At 35.6% G+C, this 19,015-nt stretch overlaps 2 protein-coding genes and 1 pseudogene across 6 annotated transcripts; all 3 read right to left on the bottom strand.

Annotated features, from left to right (window-relative positions):
* Positions 1–948: 948 nt before the first annotated feature.
* On the bottom strand, positions 949–6,943 carry LOC120120953 (probable isoprenylcysteine alpha-carbonyl methylesterase ICMEL2). Of its 2 annotated transcripts, none has more exons than XM_039140439.1 (11): positions 6,696–6,943; positions 5,813–5,889; positions 4,930–4,999; positions 4,647–4,727; positions 4,206–4,280; positions 3,886–3,987; positions 3,657–3,794; positions 2,493–2,558; positions 2,236–2,379; positions 1,598–1,688; positions 949–1,161 (listed from the first exon to the last, which is right to left on the bottom strand). In XM_039140439.1, exons 1-11 carry the CDS (start codon positions 6,938–6,940, stop codon positions 1,000–1,002), a joined length of 1,251 nt encoding a protein of 416 aa, XP_038996370.1. In that variant the 5' UTR covers positions 6,941–6,943; the 3' UTR covers positions 949–999. The 2 variants fall into 2 exon arrangements, with proteins under 2 accessions (XP_038996370.1, XP_038996371.1); XM_039140440.1 differs by having other exon boundaries at positions 5,813–5,884; positions 6,696–6,898.
* A 2,880-nt stretch (positions 6,944–9,823) lies between these two features.
* On the bottom strand, positions 9,824–11,988 carry LOC120121096 (annotated as a pseudogene).
* Positions 11,989–14,580: 2,592 nt separating this feature from the next.
* On the bottom strand, positions 14,581–18,698 carry LOC120120951 (protein FLX-like 2). Of its 4 annotated transcripts, XM_039140435.1 has the most exons (6): positions 18,603–18,636; positions 17,220–17,288; positions 15,925–16,505; positions 15,536–15,681; positions 15,336–15,460; positions 14,581–15,024 (listed from the first exon to the last, which is right to left on the bottom strand). In XM_039140435.1, the coding sequence occupies exons 3-6, from the start codon at positions 16,482–16,484 to the stop codon at positions 14,596–14,598; spliced, it is 1,260 nt and encodes a 419-aa protein (XP_038996366.1). In that variant the 5' UTR covers positions 16,485–16,505; positions 17,220–17,288; positions 18,603–18,636; the 3' UTR covers positions 14,581–14,595. The 4 variants fall into 4 exon arrangements, with proteins under 4 accessions (XP_038996366.1, XP_038996365.1, XP_038996367.1 ...); XM_039140434.1 differs by lacking the exon at positions 17,220–17,288 and having other exon boundaries at positions 18,603–18,698; XM_039140436.1 differs by lacking the exon at positions 17,220–17,288 and having other exon boundaries at positions 15,336–15,442; positions 18,603–18,698.
* Positions 18,699–19,015: the final 317 nt, after the last annotated feature.

The following is a 19,015-nucleotide window of genomic DNA, read 5'->3' as shown; positions in this document are numbered from 1 at the left end:
GTTTAATATCAGAAAATGCCATACATTTTTCACATTGCAACTCTTTTTTCAGGTATCTACAAGGAACCGACAATCTAATTTTGACATCAATTTTTTCAACCTTTGGATTGTCCTTCTATTTCTATTTCCAAATTCATAATTTTAATTCAAAGTTATATAATACTGATTGATTTGTAAATAGTCAAGAAAAAGACCGGGACTTTAATAGTTAATATTGTTAAATAAGCACGAACTAAGTGACATACGTGGTAAAGGAAATGTTATTGTTCCTTGAAGATCCGAGTTTGAGCACCATATATGTCAGGGGTGTGAGTGTTCAATGTTCAAAGATTGAGACTTATCGTTAAACATATACTGTCTTGTACTTATCTCATATTAATAAAAAAATATTGACAAAAGAATGATTTTATAAGTTCTTTATTGGTAGAATACGTGCGTATATACTTTTATATTAATAAATTACAATAGAATATTTTAATTAAAAAGATAAACTACACTATACATCCATTAAACTTAAGCATAATATCGTTTACACCTTCCAAAATTATTAATTATACCACTGAATTTTGATTTTTATTTCAATTATATCATTGGATTGACATTACAGTAATATGACTAATGATTGTTGACATGACTATCACGCCAAAACGACTTAAACTTTTATTTTATTCTAACAAAAATAATATAGGTATCATACACTTGACATTATTTACGATTTATGTTCTAAAATTAAAATATTATTTATTCGTATTGTTTTAAAATTGTACAATAAAATGAGGATTAAACCATAATACATGAATAATGTATTAGAATGACACCAAACGCTGCCCTTTTTCATGGCAGGCTGATACAATATTGCTCCTACAAGAATCAAGAACCCAAGGGGTGCTACAATGAATACCAATGGAGAAAGAATTGGAGATATCACAAGGCATTATTATAAAAAAAAAATAGCATAACAAGGTTGTGCCTGATCAAACATTGAGAAACGTAGAAATATTAGAATGGGCTGATATGATGAGCCAACCTTAACAAAATCTCGGGTACAAGGCGTTTTCTCGGAGGCGCCAAGGCATCCTTGGCAAGAGCTTCCTCATCACTGGCATGTATGACTGAAACCATATGATCAAATAGATCATCCTTTCCACCTCTTAACGGATCCTGTACTCAATTTTAGGGGTGGAAATAAGAGTTTGTCGATGCCATATCGATTTTTTCACAAGTTTAATTTCCTAAGGAACTGGAAGAAACCTTCAAGTGCAGAAACAATAAGCTAGTGGCTAATACTATTAGGATAACTACTATTGACTTTACTATTTCACGGCAAAGCTTGAAGCAGTTCGAGCTAAATTCACAAAGATCTCTGGGAGATGATTCGTTTCCCTGTTAAACTAAACGCACGTTTGACATCGTCATCCCAGTTTATACGTAGATTAAAAGGATCCCAAGCAGACATATAAATGAATATGAAATGTGAAAATTTTAGGATGACCAGACTGCAGCGAAACAAGTATATTAAACCCATAATGACATTTAAAAAAGTTAGTAATAACCACTAACCTGTAAAAACAGATCTGCATCAGAAATAACCACTAACCTGTAAAAACAGATCTGTATGGGATTTTCCATCATATAAAATCACTTCTGCCTCGGCCCCTGCCCCTTTAAGAGCTTCTACAAGGTTTATACTGCACCAAAAAAATCAGTATCAAGAATAGCAGTTTCTGTGAAAAATTGCAGCAAATCCACTGCAGAGGTACGTCTCCACATCACCATACATCATTACTGAGAACAATGTACTCAAATTATTCCAATTGCAATCATTATTACTTAATACATTTTAGGATTCCAGAATAAAAATATAGCAATGTGACTTCTTTTCTGTGAAAAATTGCAGCAAATCCACTGCAGAGGTACGTCTCCACATCACCATACATCATTACTGAGAACAATGTACTCAAATTATTCCAATTGCAATCATTATTACTTAATACATTTTAGGATTCCAGAATAAAAATATAGCAATGTGACTTCTTTTATATATATCTGGGGTGAATTCAAAGTAATATATTGTTTTGACAATGAATGCTTATACCCCTGCATTTGCGGTGCTCAAACCCGGGATCTCAAGGGATAACAACAAATCCCTAAACCACTTAGGTCGTTTGGTTTGTGCAGTTTGAAAGGAAACAAAGACATTAAACGGTTGACATTTAGGCCAACAGGTGTTCTAACCTGGCATCTGATGGGATTGATAAATCTGAAGTTCCATGGAAAAGTTTAACGTGGGGAAGAAGAGAGGCAGCTTCTCTATTGCCTGGATTTTTTATTCTTACTTCAGGAGAAAATTGTTCAAAGGATTCTTCCCCTTCCATGGTGCTGTAACATTGAAATGGAACTTCATTCGGTTTATAAATGATACACGGGATAATAAAAAGGAAAATGAAAAGCATATACAGATGGTTAGTAGCAAAATATAATCGGTAAAATACCTTAAAAAGATGGAACGATAAAGGCCTCGATTGTGGAAATGATCAACCAAATTAAATAAATTGTACCTAATCACAATTTAAAAAGAAATAAGCACGTATTTGGTTACAACTGTCAAATCTGTTTATACAATTTAACTGGAGAACAAGCCCATACGAAACATATAAAGAGATGCATATCACTTTAAGCGGCTTGCTCATATGTATATCTTCACATTTCAAGAAAGCCTTAATGTTCTAGAATCAGTTTAGGAAATATTTCCACCAACCAAAAAGAGAAGATTGATAGGTTTTCAGTGGCTAGTTCTTCCGTAGCAAATGCTCACAGCAAAGTGTCAAATAAAATATTTACACCCTATTTTTGTAAATTGACAACCAAATGAAGCATCACTGCTAAATTCTAGTTAACTAACTTTGATTGATGTTTCTCTCATTTTGAAGGCAGAAGTACAGTGTAGTAACTAAGGTAAAATTCTTTCAGGTGCACCATAGAATGTCTTCATAAAATAACATAACAAAAGAAAACTGGCGAGGGAAATAAAATTTAGAAGGGGAAAAAAGGAGGTAAAAAAGGAGAAGCATGATGCAAACAAAACAAACTGCATTTTACAGAGTTGTTCCCACTGCAGCAATACTTTCTTGCAAAACAACCTCTAGGAAAATCAGAAAGAGTGAAAACTATGACCCAAAAGATAAAGTTCTACAACGAAAAAACACATGGAAACTGAGAGAATTATTTGCACATCATGAACTTAAAACCAACCAACAAAACAAAACAAAAGCTGTGATTCAAGATAATAAATTTCAAACAAACTGACAACACTTTTCACGAAAAAATATAGCTAAATGTCTTTCAGCTGGATTTTATCTGAAGCATTAATGTTCTATCGGAATTTCAATGTGACAGTCATGCACCCTACATAAGCAATGGAAAAAGTAACATGTTGCTTCTTCATTATTAGGATATGAATGTTTACAAAACGTATTAAAAAAGTCTAAAATTCATATAGCAATGTGAACTTGTTAGTCTTGTATAAAAATCCTTGTGGAGCATTAATCTTGATGCTTAAATGTACTAGTTAAGCCCAAAACAATGGAAAGTACAGCTGTCTGCACATTCAGCATATCTTATGCAAGTCTCATAATGAAGAACAGATAAAAGTTTACCCTCCAGATAAACCAAAATAAGATTTGATTTGGGAGACACTCCAGGTGGTGCTTTCTCCTCTAGATTCTTTTATTGCCTGCTCCAAAAGAACACAAGCAGAAATATGTGCCCCCGCTGACTGCCCCATTAAATAGATTCTATTCAAAATAACCACAACAGTGCATATTCAGATAAATGGATGCATGAGAGGCATTCAAAGTCAAAGAAAGCAGTCAGCCAGTCAGTCACCTATTAGGATCACCTCCATATCTGCCAATGAGATTGCAGACAAATGAGACCCCTTGAGATACATCTTTCACCATGTCACTAATGGTTCCCTGGGGGAAGTTCCTGCATACAAATATCGAGAAAAGACAGTTATCGGTAGAAGAAAAGAAACAGGCCTCATAAATTGTATGGAACATAGAGGCAAAAACATTCAAGAGGTATGGTATTTCATTCATGAAGTTACAAGTACTTAATTTGACCCTTAAAATATTTCACACGTAGGATGCATTGTTGGCAAAAGTGAACTGAACACCATGTCATGGCATCAACCAAACTAATACCTGTAATCAATACAAGCTACAATGACATCTCTTTCCACCAATTGCAGTCCTAGAAGTGAACCCCATGCCTTATACCTAAATCAACAGAAAAAATGAATGATGTTATATACTTACAGTAAATATTTAATGCTCAGCTAGATATGGAAGTGGTTGATACACTGATCATTCAAATCCACTGAAAGTGAATGAGCACTTTTAGCCTTAAACTTTCTTTAGGTTTATAGAGACCTCATAGGCTCGTATAAAATATTTCAATCTATGATTAGCTAATTCCTAAGCACAGACCACTACAAGAATAGACAATCTGATGCAGAACCCCCTAATGAAATATTAAGGAACTTTAAGGCTATATTATGTATTTCATATTTAAATTTTAATCCACATTCATACATTAAAATGTGACAGATACACCATGAATAAATTTCATGTCATGTCACTCACCCAATTATCCAGGCTCCACCAGTCACAAATACCACAACTGGCTTTGGGCCATTACTGTTTGCTGGCAAGTATAAATCCAATCTGTCAAATCATCGTCAAAGGAGAGAAAAGAGCAATGTTAATCTATAACCTGTGAAAAGCAAGCCATAGAATATAACTACTTGTCATTTGATGTGCCAAGTTTGATTCCTTGGTCACTAGAATGAAGCAACCAACATTCTACCAACAACATACATGGTTGTTGGCCTGACTCCATAAGTACTTGTGTCACATGTCCACATACCTATTCCTTGGTTGATTTCCATAAATAATACTCCGTCGCACTTGACTTGAGAAAAAATAATAATATGCAACTGTAGAAGATTAACAAGTAATGCTTAAGTAATTATTTTCCATCAATCTGAAGATATTTGAAAGCAACCTACAAATATACCTATTTCTGGCATAGCAAACGACATAGGAAAGATCTATAATTTATTCTCATGCAAACAGCTGTATGATTACAATCTTAACAATATAACCATCTCTAAACTGCCAAAGCATGAAGGCAAACATTGTGTCGTCGTCGTTTATTCCCATGCAAACAGCTGTGTGATCACAATTTTCACAACCTTGATAGAAACTCCCATCACACACTGATACTTGTCACCATGAATTGAATTAGAGGGAGAACCAAAACACATAGGGGTAGAGTTACAGCTGAGCCAATGATGTCACTTGGTCACAAAACATTCAAAAAGCTCTAGAATCATATATTGTTAATGAATATTCTAAAATGAACCCACTGTGAAAGAAATATCAGTCAATTATTCAATTAATTTTTACAAAAGATCGTGTTGGTCACACACACATGAAAACTATAGAAATTATAACAAGTTTATATATATATATATATATATATGAGACATGCCACAGGATTAAAAAAGAATAATAAATCTATGTGAAATATACCAAGTTTCTAACACCTTGATTTCCATTTCCCTTTTCCTCATTCTTATATTTACCTTTTTTTGCTTCTTAGAAGATTTACAAGAGGCAACCATTTGTTCAACTTTAACTTTAACCATAACCTACTATTTTCATGTAAAAAGAGAAGTAAACGATTCTTAATAACAAGTTTGCAAGTTTGTGCAGAAAATTTAATCAACCAATAATATAGAAAATACCTTGAAGAAAACCAGGCATAAGAAGCAAAGCATAACAAGCAAGAGCAACTAATCTTGTATACCACCGGTAGCCTACCCTGAATGCAAATGTATGATTAAATCAATATATATTAATAAAATTGAAAGCAATACAAAATAAATTTATGGACAATAACATATATACATATATGCGTGTTGAATTATTTTTGTTGTCCACTGCTTCTCTCTCTGAAAATCCAATATATATATGAAAAAGATAAAAAGTGAACCATTTTTGTTGTTAATTAATTCTCTCTCTAAAAATATACCTTGCTCAAACTCCTCATATTTCTTGAAGTATCCGAGGCTAATATCTGTGTTCAACTCATATGTTTGATATGACCCTCTAAGGACCCTCAACATGCATGAAAAAACTTGACAAAAATTAAACATGCTTATGTCAGGATCCACATATTTATATACAATTCACACCGGAGTCAAGTAACATGGTAAAATGTACCAAAAAGATTATCAACAACACACGCAGCAAGGAAATTTGAGAACGACCAAGCTCAAATATGGTAGAACAAGGTTCAGAATGGTAACAACATTTCCATTAAATCATAAAGCGGGTGAAATTTGTCCAACCTAATAGACACGTAGATCCTTCGTTGGAACTCAACCTACTTTCTCAAAACTCCCAATCATCCATTCAGAAAAATTATGTTATTTCAATTTGGTTCTCTTCTTTCCTTCAACTGTCTACGTAAAGACAGCCTATATTCGCAAATATTAAACTGAAAAAAGAAACTCGATTCTCATAAAAGTGCCACTTCCTCGGAAAACTGAACTATAAAATCACACTTTTTTAACGAACAAAAAAGAATGCAATTGATATTATATTATATTATATTATATTATATACCCGAGATATCTGAGGAGAGTGAAGGTAAGCCGCGTAATAAGATAAGTCTCGGCGGCCGCATGGCCGATGTCCCGGGTAAAAGACATTTGCCTCTCCATACTTTCCGGTTTCCGGCGGAACTGCTGTTGCTGGTAGATACCGAAGATTGCAAAGATGTAGCCGGGGAACCTGAAATTTAAGCCCCTAACATTCAAAAAAATATTACTAGCTCTTGCAGTTTCGCAGCGTTGACGGTGGTCATGCATCGGTGGTGACAAAAAAGGTGAGAGTATTAGATTGACGAAATGATTTTGCTTGCTTTCTTTAATTGTTAATCAAATTTAATATGTTTTTAATTGTGATTTTCTAAAACTAATTAGGGTAAATTATATGCTTATTCACTGAACTTTACTCTCTTTTATTTCACTCACCGAACTTTCAATTTTTTCAATTGAAGGAAGATGGACTTACTGAATAACCAGAGATCCCATGCGGATCGATGAAGGAAGATGTATGAAAGACAGCATGGCAGCCTCTAAAAGCATCACAAAGGCTTTGTAAATCTCCCATCTTGGTTATAACCACACTCTCCAATAGGTTCAACTCTTCTTCCCCAACCACATCTTTCAGTTCTTCCAATTCCATTGCTCAAACAACCGCAATTCAATGTCAACAACTTTAATGGTATCTGTTAATAAATATTTTAGTTAATTGACAGCATATTCACACTCGAACCTTGTCTTATTTGAAATTGAAGAATAGGGTTAAATAAAATTGACTTGGTGTTGAATGGTGACTCGAACAAGGTAACCATGAGACAATAGCTCCTTGACAACGCAAGAACCCAAGTAAGAGTTGCCACTTGTAACACATATGAGCTTCTTCTCTCCTGCAATAAAACTACAACGAAATACATTCCCGACACACTTTTGCTCTTGCCCTGAAATGGGCACCAACTGTGGCGGTGTTGCCACCTCTACTTCCATCTTCATTTTCTGGTTCTTCAAGCTATTGACAAGGCCCTGAGGATTTTATATGAAAAGTGAGAAAGTGTTGTGGGGTAGGTGGAGAAGATTAGTTACAGTCACGAGGGTAGTAAGTAAGTGCAGTCAGAATAATGGATTTATTGATCATGTCGCGGTTCGTCAACACACGTATATGAAATATTTATTTGGGCTTTCAGGTTTCACAATTTTCCGAGCTACTTCACGTGCAAGAGGAATGGATCGACGCTATCGTAGTTGTCTCCTAAAAATTTAAAATTATTAGATCTTTTAGATAATTTTTTTATGTATTTTCTACTTAAAATATATTTTTATCCTACTAAACTTTTATAAGCTCGTCACTTCCTAAACTTTTAGAAATTCACACTGGAAAATTATGTGTTCATCCTTGCATGGAGTTTTAACACAAAAGTGGAGACAAATAAGATTTCAATTGCAACTTTTTTTTATGCAAATAGAAGTAGTTAGTCTTATTAAAATAGGAAATATCCATAAGCATGAATTAAATGCATAATTAGGATATTTGTCTATAGCTATTACATAAGAAACTAGACACTTAAGATCATATAAGAATAACATTAAAAAAAGTTAAAAACTCGAATAAAAGATTGATACAAATATAGATGACTGTATCGATAAACGAACCACAACAGTGGATGAAACTATTGAAAGACTAATGATAATAAAAAAATCAGAATTGAACATCGTGAGAAACTATCTTCTTACCCAAACCGCGTATTTAAAACCAGTCCTAGGGTCCAAATCAAAAAATATCAACAAGATAATAAATAAACATCTTCTTGATCAATCGAGACGATATCAAATCTCATCTAAAAAAATCAAATTAAAAGGATGGTCAAACCACGTATAAAAAAATCAAAAACATACCTAAATACATAAAAAATATGTTATAAAAACAGAAAAACATGTGTCATAAATATATGTTATTAAAAACTAAATTATAAAAACAAAGTAAAGAAAAACGGCGGCTGACTATCGGCCCTAAAACCGGTGCGGTTGCCTATTAACGAAGTGTGATAAAAGGAAGCAAGCGAGACGCTAAAAAGGTTAAAAAGAAATTTCCGATATAACTCTAGCTAGTAATAAAAACAATCAAAACGCACTTATTTTCCAATTCAATTGTAACCTCTCAGCGCTGAGATATAATATATAAGGTATTATCTCTTTAAAAATAATTCTTAATTCTTTGATATTGAACGCTCATACTTCTAACATTTTAATTTATCACTAAAATCACACGTGCAATATGATATTGTTACGAGTTGGTTAGCATTAGTTGTTCAATATTGTTGTAACAGTTTTTAGTTAGTCACTAACAGCTTTAGTTAGCAGAGGTAATCATAATGAGCTTGTATATATTTGTACATGAAATGTTGTTATAATTGAATAAATCAGATGAATTCTTCAGTTTTTTTCTCTGATTTTAACGGATATTAATATTAACAAGAGGTTAATGTATTAGTGATCAAAACAAAAATAAAGTTAAAATTAAGTGATAACTTAAGACTCGACCCTAAAAAAATAATTACATAAGATAAACTTGAAGCAATGGGTAAAACAAAAAGCTTCCCGAAAATTGGCCTAAAAATCTCAACTATATTCTTTTAATATATGTAGCTGCAGATATATGTTTTTATATGTACATCTCAACTGCTACCCACAGCTTTAAACAGACAGTAAAGTCAAACAAATTAAATCTCAATTCACAGGGACACTGAGTTTCCTGTGAGCTTTATACGGATAGAGATCTGAGTTGGGCAAAATAAAATGATTACTTTAACTTGGGACACGTACAATATCTGAATAATGCGAGCGTATTAAAAGAACATGTGTCAGGCGTTTCTGCTCGATTTGTCAACCCTTCCGAAAAGGTCTGGCAGAGGAGAAGATGGCTAATCGTGATTACTTCATTATTTTGGTCTTATAAGGGACACGTCAACCATGTCTATTATTTGGAAACGACTAATTTGATGCTTTTAAAACATATTGAATCACATTTGATGAACAGATATGTGTTGGCTGATTAACTTGATCGGAGAGTTCTATGTATTTTCGTATATAGGGAGAAGATCATTTTGTGCAAGCATCTTACGTAGTATTAAGCAACATTTGCTGGTTTATTCAAATGAAATCAAATATATAACACAGATGAAATCAACCACAGTAGGGGGTAAACCAGCAATATTTCCCCCCTGCACCATGTTCAATTTCGTGTTCGTTGCCTCTGCTGTGAACCCACCACAGGAGATTAGTGAGTGAATTCCCATCATCATGACCATTCAGCTTCTTTATCTTCTCCACAGCACTCTCTTTGTCATAAATTGCTTCCAACGCATACACAAACCCTTTCCATCCCTCTCCCACGCCATCCCTTCCCAGTTCCGGTAAGGTCCAGTTCACAAGCTCTCTCGTGAACTCGATATCGGAGAACAGCACCTCGCTGATAGGCAATATGGGTAGCAATTGGATCCCGAGCCGGCATTCTCTCCAGTCAGGTGGAGCAAACCAAAGGGCACTATCCCTCTTGTTGGCCCATAACACTCCCACGACTCGGTTCTCCCTTCTGAATTCGTCTACGTACAGATTATCTCCCTCCTTCACATGCCACCATGTTTGCGCCGCTTGAATCTCGAATGCCATGAGTGCCGATCCGGTTGCAACAAGATGGCTGTCACCGTAGGCTAACCCCATTAGTGCATCAGAGTAATATGCATTCACTGCTTCACTAGTGCTTTCTTGGTTCCTACCATCCGCGAATTCAGTCAACCCTCCGGCCCATGAATGCAGTTTGTACAAATCGAAACACCTCAAACGAGGATAATTTGAATTCGCTCGCCTGCCTAGGTTCATGAAAGCTGCCACAAGTGAGTAAGCTTGTGGCTTATACCTCCTTCCCCAAGCCGGATCAATCTTGGCCAAGACAGCTATTCCGTAAAGGAAGTAACCGATGTGATAATGGTGATCGTTGTAAACACCGAAACCGAAATCCGCCCCGGAATCAGCCGAGCCTTGTTAAGTCACAATGCCACCCCATTTCGATTCATACAGGAAACCATTCCCATTGAAAGTTCCATCCAGCCATGGCTCAATTGTATCCTTCAAGAACTTCCTTATCGCAGGAATCACATCAATATAGCTTACTTCTTCAGCAATCAACGCCAATCTCGCTGCTCTGGCAATCAACTTCCCATAAAAATAAGACGATGTCGTCGATATCGCTGACGTATCCAACGCCTCAACGTCCTTCACAAGAGCAGTCACAATCTCGGCATTCGATTATTCGTCAACCCCTTTAATCGAAAGCCAAGTAACCGAAACCTGTTGCGGTTTCAACACCCACTAATCACCAACAACACCAACGAGCTCCCCATCAATACTTTTATACTTAAAATTCTCTAAAACCTTAACATCACAAAAATCACCGGCTAAAATATCAAGATGAAGCGAGTGCGCAAGCATAAGCAAATCACCCCATCCCTTCTTTTCCCATTTATATTCCAAACAAAGCGGTTTATTCAAAACCGCGTCACCTGAGGTCGGGTAGCAGGAACTGAACTGGTCAAGGACGGATTCATACATCGGATCAGAACTGGGCAGCACAGTAATCCGAATTATACCCGAAAACCCACCGGAACCGATAGAAGAAAGATCATGATTCAAACTGAGAGACGAAGAAGTATATATAAGCCAAGTTTTACCGTTGTTGAGCTGAACGGTGTGCTTGGTGAGCGAACTGTTCGAAGAAAACGAGAGTACCGCATGAACAGTAGATATCGATACAGGAGTATTCCCCGTTACAGCGCAGGTCAAAAAGGGACTACCTCGGACGAGAAAGAACCGGAGGTTCGAATAGGGGAAATCCAAAGTAACACTGAGATCACATGGGCAGGGCCGGTTTTATCAGCAGCAGAGACGGTAAGATCTGGGACGAAAATTTTGTAAATGAAAGAAGGGTTGTGGAACTGAGATGAGTAGGAGATGGAAAGGGAAGAGTCGGCCGATTTGATGAGATAAGGGTGGATGTATTCGGGTTGGTCGCCATTTTTGAGAGTGAAGTTCTGGAAGAAGGAATTCGTGGGGAGAGGGGACGAGAGGAGCTTCGGGGAGAAGAAACGTGAAGGGTCAGGGAGAACGGAGGATTGGACGCTGGGGAAGAGGAAAGGTTGGATTTTTTGGGGAATATGAGGAGGAGCCATGGGCGGAGATAACGGCGGAGGAGAAGGAGGTGCTGGTGCTGGTGTTGGGGGTTTATGAGGCCTTTTAAAGGGCTTGGTGAGTTTTTTCAACATAAATTTGGATGGAAAGTGGGCGGGAATAGGGGGTAGTTTGACCCCTCTCTAATTTTCTGTTTGGCGAACTCTAATGATCGACAGGGAAACTCAACTTTTATATATATATATATATATATATATATATATATATATATATATATATATATATATAATGCTGGAGGGTTTAAGGGACTTGGCTTGCAGGCTACGTCTTTCAAGAACAATATCAAATCCAAACAAGGTTGGTTTGTATCCCAAGTTAAGGTGAAGACGATGAACAAGGGTTTGATATGATTCCTAATCGTCTAACATTCCAAATTTTCTTATGAAATTATCCAAAATTGTTTATAAATAAATAAATTGATAAAAGTCGATTAGAGGGCAAAGGAAGGAACATTGATTGTGAATGCTTAAGAGGTAAGAGAGTAGACACTTATTCCTTGATTTCTGCTATGCTTCGTCTTCTCCCTCTATCAACACGGTTTTCACATGTTAGCCACTTGGTTCTTGCTTTTAAGTTTTCTTATCAATTATTCTTTTATAAATTTTATATTGATAACTCTTATCGATTATCCTCTATATTTATTTCTTCTAATTTTAAAATTTTAAATTTTAATATAATATATTAAATTAGTTCATAATTAGTAAAATTATTAGATTCATATTTAAAATCATCTCACAATTATGAAACTTCAATAGAAAAAAAATTGTTTTTTATTCTTGAAAGTCTTGAATTCGAACACTAGGAATGTCAGAAGAGCATTCAATGTCAAATGTCTGAGCGTTATATTTAAATAGATATTATCTTATACTTAACCCATATTAATAAAATTTTCAATCATTTAAAAACGCTCAAATATCTTACAGTCTTGTTTTAAAAGTATTACACTAGACTTTTATAATTCATATAACAATCATTATTAACGGAATGATAAATAATGTTAGTGATTAATGGTATAATTCCCTATCATTTATATGGCATGCCCCAATCTCATTCACTTACAAGTGACATGAGTTTTTTTGGGGGTCTAATTATGCTGATTTTTAATTAGGATGATAATTTAACTTAAATCAATAGATTTTGATATCATTCGGCTTGATAAAATAGTTTTAACAAATAAAATTTGAGTCAGATTTCATATAGGGTGAAATCAGGTTAAGTGGAGGACGAAAAACATGTACCCAAAAGTAATGGTGTAATTTCTCATATAAATTGATAAAAAAATTACTATAATACTCCCTCTATATATAGTTATTTTAATTAGATTCTTATTTTATGTTGGGTCAAATCGAGTTTATACTTTAAAATTTTGGGTTGAATCCGATTCGGATAGAGAAAATATACTCTTCGAATCAAATTAGATGTAGGATATATATCTTTTGAATTAGATCAAATTTGGATGTAAGTTATGCATTTTTTGGATCAGATTGAATTGACCAAAAATTTGACTTAAATCGACCAGATGCAATCTCTAATTCTAACTCACGGTTGCAAAATTCACACTAATTGAAAGCCCAATAAGTAAAGTTGAAGCCCCACACAACAAATATCAAGGTTGGTACGAGCCATATTAATTTTGTGAGAAGAGGACAGTGAGGGCAGTGGGCATGAATCTTCAGTTGGCATTGTCCTAAGTGCCAGCAATACTCTCCACATGATATATAAAGAAGAAAGGAGACGTTAAGAAATGCGTGGTGTGCCTTCTTACCTCTCAAATTGCACATACTCTCCCCTTCCTTTTCATTTTTCTTGAGGTAAATTCCTCCCACTCCTTTTGGGTCTTTCTCTCCTCTGATGGATTTCTGTTTTTCTAATCAACAGGAGGAAGAATGGTGGTGAGCTTGAAATACAAACCCTCAATGGCTATGGAAGGATGTTACAATGTTAAAAGCAAAAGCTCTGCATCGTGTAATGGGATGATGCTAATTTTCCACAAACCTTCTGGGTCAGTGTTGGGTCAGAAGCTAAGATATACATTTTGAACAATATGAAAAGGCAGCATCCAAAGAACAAATGACGAGACCTAGGAGACTGCTTTTTCAATGCAACATTATGACTCGGAGGATGGGGGGAAATGTGCATTACATGAGGCCATGATTTGGCAATTTTGGCCACATTAATATGATGTTTCAATGATGGGACATCGTGCTTTAATTATATACATATCCTCACGAAAGGTACCCAAAACAAATGTCATCGCCAAAAGCTGTCCATAAAAAAAGATTATTGTAAATGCTTTGTTTTGATGTGGTCACTTAAACAAAACAACATTTGAACTGCTCTTTTGGTAGTTATCACAACAAACATAGGAGGCAAAAGAGCATGAATCGTGTCTGAACTAAAACTCAACTAAACTGCTTGGGCAGTTATTTGCTGTCAAGTTGCATTATGTGCCCCGGATTCGAATAACGTTTTTCTAATATCATTCTTTATAAGGCCGAAAGAAGCATGAAACTAGTTCATTGTCTTACAAGACTCGGTTAAGCTTTAATAGACAGGGTCAGTGGACACTTGCGTACTTTGTTCCATACAAACATGATTATAATAATGGCTAAAGAAGAAAGAAAATGATATCAGATTCATGCCATCTACCATCCCTGTGAAAAATTTGAATGATATTATTCTCACCTCCTAGCAGGATTTCCACCGTATGCGTTTCCAGCTCGACCAGGAGGTGTTGCAGATCCATAAGGTCCGTTATTCTGGGGTGCTCCTTGACCGCGTGGCACTGCAAAGCTTCTTGCTGCTGCATCATAGGTTGCACCACTGGATGGATCATTTACAGAGCTTCTTTGGGTGTCATAGCCAGCTTCTTTTTGTTGATCATAGACATGGGCTCTTTGACCGTCGTAACCAGGTCCTTTCTGTACATCATAAACTGGCACCCTTTGTGATTCATAATCAGTCGTTCTCGAAAAATCATTGGCACGTCCTCTAGACATCTCGTACCCGGGCCTTGTAGGTGCAGGTCCTGACCCGGATTGACTTCCAGCATAAACATAACTCGCACCTACATTTGCACCCATAGCAGCAGGTGGTAGAGAGCCATGTCTCTGTAATGCAGAATGAGAAGAATGCCATTAAACTACAAGATGGAAGAATTAGCAGAAGAAACATAATTCTCAATACATTGAATCAAAGATGCATTGGAATTAGCAACCACAAAGGCATAGTAAGAGGAACTCTACTGCTGTTTGTGCAGTTACTGTTTCATACTTTAAAAAATGCTAATTAATCCATGTTTATATAAATAAGTATGAACTTTGATTTAATGAAATTTATACTAGCAGTTGAACCCATACTCATAACCCATTCATACTTCAGCAAAGAAAGATTTATGCCATCATGGAAGAAGATTACACACCTGGTCAATACCATAACCATCTTCATATGCATTTTGTCCCACAGGATGTCCATAAGCATCATTCTCATTGTTTCCTGCAGCACTGCCATATTGCCCAACTGCATTTGGTTCCATATATGAGCCATCTACATTGGTAATTGTTTGGGTTGGGGGGGGGGGGGATAAAAATATCAAAAAGAAAATATCAGAAGAAAGGATACCGATTCTTTTCTCAACATTAGAAGCATTCGTCAGCTCCGCTCTAAGCTTCTCCACTTCCCTTGTCATGGTCATATAATTTTTCTCCATCACCTGAAGTGATTCAAGGTGATCGTTGTAAAGTTTCTTCTCATAGTCAAATGTAGCCCTGCATGATCAAGAATAGGTTATCACATAATTGTGACACATGGAACTTAAACATCTCCAAAAAGAAAAGATTGAAAGAACTTTAACTTAGCTCCAAAAAAAATTAAAAAAAAAAAACTACAGCGGACTTCCAAACAATACAAAAATGTTTTATTATTAATTTTCTGTTCAATACCAGTCGCTGTACTTTAATTTTTCTCAACTTTGCTCCAAAAACACCTATAGATAAGAGCACAACAAAAACCTGCAATGCAGATATTCCTGTCTGAGGCTTTCAAGTTCTGCCATCAAAGCTGGTATCTGTTGCACATCTACATGAGCTCTCTGAACTTCTTGATTTAATTGATGCACTTTGGACAAAAGTTCTTCCCTAGCTAAAACCAAATTCTGAGCTTCAGAATGTGCCTGCTGCAACTCTGTCTTAACAGGCTCAGCTGCCTTCAATTCAGCTTCCATCTTAGCTATTTTATCCGTAAGGCTCTTCATTTGTTGTTCTCTTTCAGATGTTACGGCTCCTATCTGAGCATGCAAAATCTGCAATTCATGCTGTGCAGCAGCAAGTTCCTGTCTCAATGTCCCATGGGTAGCAGCGATTCTCTGGTTTTCTGTACCAAGTTTCTGCATCTCCACATGCTGTGCAGCAAGCTTTTGTTCCATGATTTCTGGAGGTGGCAACATATCAAAATGTGGAAAAGGAACTGGACGGGGTGGAATTCCTAGACCAAATGGGTCAGAATGTACCATGCCAGGGCCAGGGAGAGGATGCCTCATATGAGGGGGTGGAATTTGACCTTTACTTCCCATTTTCCGTTGCTACTGTATGACCTGAGGAAAAAAATATGACCTATAAGTTCTAAGAGCACTGACATGTCCCCACTTTGATTTGATTTCATAAAGAAACTTGAAAACTACTCATGCATCATGTGACATGAAAAACAATTAAATATTGATGCAATGCTTTGGGACTTTTGTTCATACATGCAACACAACACAGTCAAGGAGCAATAAATAAAGCAAAACAATTGAGCCTAAACTCAAAAGACAAAACATTATGGAACATGTAGTATAAGACTTCAGTAAACAATTAAAGTTAGACTTATCATCAAAGTGATTCCTCCTTTGCAAGATCCTAGTTCATTACATTTCACTCGTGCAAATTTGAAGTTGAAAGAGCATTATATCATCACAATGTCCAGAATATTAGATATAAAGTTGATCCACGGCAGTCATTTACCAAACAACCAATCGTGTAAATAAGAAAAAGTGCCATAAAGAGAATATCAAAGCTCATAACGTACAGTAAAAGGATCCTTATCTACACTAAAGTACTAAGCCTGGCCAACAGCAATAGGAATCACTTGTTTGTTTCCATGTCAATATAACTGTAGCTCAAAAGTATAAGTAGTCAACCTCTTGTCCAATTCAAAATAAGGCTTTCTCTATCTATCACTATATCCAGCTATCTTCCAAAATTTATATTCCACAAGCTAAACTCAGAATATGGGGTAGGTTCCTTTGGAACAAATTGAAGTCATATACCAGTCATGGGAAGTCTGGGAATTGCATCCAGCAAAAAAGGTAGTAATCATCACAGGAAGATTCAGAAGCCTAACGAAAAGATTCAGGAGGAACTAGCCCTAACTTGAATTTCACATTAAATATTCCAATAACAATTTTACAATTTTCCCTTTTCCCCTTTTCCCCTTTTCCCCTTTTCTGCAGCTTCTCGATCAAAGCTGTCAATTCCAACAATCCAAAATAAAAATGAAGCTTCTAGCACATCAATGGCTTGGCTATATAAAGTACATCCTATTTGCAAACAAAGGGATAATATCACAATCCTTAGATGCACATAAATGAAGAAATCATTTTGGTCCAAGTAAAGATGTTAACTAACTAGGTATTAGGAAAGGAACTTATCAAAATAACCAGAGCTTTTGGTGTCCAAGGGACTTTTGGTAATCTTTGTTTTTCTAGACAAATAATTAAGGCTTTTATGTCGACTTGAGTTTACCTTAGCAAAATCGTGGAAACTCCATTCTCTTATTTCTACTTTGTTCTGTTCTCTCTACTACTACTATGATGCCTCAAGGTACAATTCACAGCAGAAGAGCAAAACCATGAGTTTATTTGTTGTCATTCCACTGCCTCAGAAAATTTCAGCCTTTCTCTGGCATCCTACACTCAGAGTTCTGATCCCTGTCCCTAAATTCCTACCATAAACCAAGAGTTGTAATCTATAAGCAGGAAGGCTTCTCTAAAGCCATCTTAAATCAGAAATACTTTCCATCTATAAGGGATGGTAAGGAAGGAGCGTACAATCGATGACAACATCAACCAAAATAAAACAGGTGCAGGTATCTCTTATTATGTATGGAACACAAAACATTATCTTCATAAGGCCAGATGAAGATTATTTGAATTCTACAGATTTGAATGACATTCACTGTTGTAAAACAACTGTTCACTCACACATGCATATAAATATATTTAGATTAGTACATAGAGTTATCTGTCCAATCACCAATGGCAAATATCACTTGGCTGAATCAATCATACCTGTTCTACACAGATTATTAAAAAAAATCCAAGAAATACAACAGTTTTCGCCCATAAGAAAGTAAGTACCATTCATTCAAAAAAATATAATAATTGCTAATTTTCAGAGATTCGTTGCAAAATCCACCGTCAAATGTGTTTCTTTATGATTGTTTAAATATATTTAATTTTCAACTTCGGAATATCAACAATAGATTGGAGAGCTTGAATTCGAATAAATTAGCCATGATTCTTTTCTTATCTTTTGAAATTCAATTCATGAAAGTAAAGCTAAACCCTACAAATACACAATTAACAAGAACATCATCGAAACTTTTGATTACGAGAGAGAAAATCCAACGAAGCTATGGAGTTTGGGAATACCTGAATAATGCTATAAGTCCTTAAGATTGTTGCAGAGATTTCCAATCTAAGGAAATAATAAAGCCCTCTATAAATAAATTACTCATTTTTTCTTTTATTTATTTATGGATTAATGCCCAAATAAGTCCCCAAACTATACTTTTTATGCCGAATAGGTGCCTATATTATTTTTTTGGCTTATCCAAGTGTCTAACGTTACCTTTATAGGTGTCCGAGCGATAAACGACATTAGTTTTCCCCGTTAAGTGACATATGTGTAACAACCCGAAAATTTCAAAATAATATTTAATTGGGAATTGAGGTTTTAATTGTAAAAATTGGTGGATTTTGGGGACTAAATTGGAAGTTTTTAAAACTTGTAGCTTGTTTTAGAGTTAAAGAAAATTCAGGGACCAAGCCCTGAATTTACCCCA

The sequence above is a fragment of the Hibiscus syriacus genome, unplaced genomic scaffold, assembly GCF_006381635.1.
Source record: "Hibiscus syriacus cultivar Baekdansim isolate YM2019G1 unplaced genomic scaffold, ASM638163v2 tig00110356_pilon, whole genome shotgun sequence".
NCBI classification, from domain to species: Eukaryota; Viridiplantae; Streptophyta; class Magnoliopsida; order Malvales; family Malvaceae; genus Hibiscus; species Hibiscus syriacus.
The sequence above is the reverse complement of the archived record's forward strand: the minus strand, read 5'-3'. Positions and strand labels throughout refer to the sequence as shown.

Coding starts and splice junctions, on each gene's coding strand:
- LOC120120953 (XM_039140439.1), bottom strand. CDS start 6,940: ATGCATGACCACCGTCAACGCTGCGAAACTGCAAGAGCTAGTAATATT. Junction 4,728..4,929: donor GGAAATCAACCAAGGAATAG/GTATGTGGACAT, acceptor ATGATTTGACAG/ATTGGATTTATACTTGCCAG. Junction 4,281..4,646: donor GGTGGAGCCTGGATAATTGG/GTGAGTGACATG, acceptor CTGTTGATTTAG/GTATAAGGCATGGGGTTCAC.
- LOC120120951 (XM_039140434.1), bottom strand. CDS start 16,484: ATGGGAAGTAAAGGTCAAATTCCACCCCCTCATATGAGGCATCCTCTC. Junction 15,682..15,924: donor CAGGAATATCTGCATTGCAG/GTTTTTGTTGTG, acceptor TTGATCATGCAG/GGCTACATTTGACTATGAGA. Junction 15,025..15,335: donor ATGGTTATGGTATTGACCAG/GTGTGTAATCTT, acceptor TCTGCATTACAG/AGACATGGCTCTCTACCACC.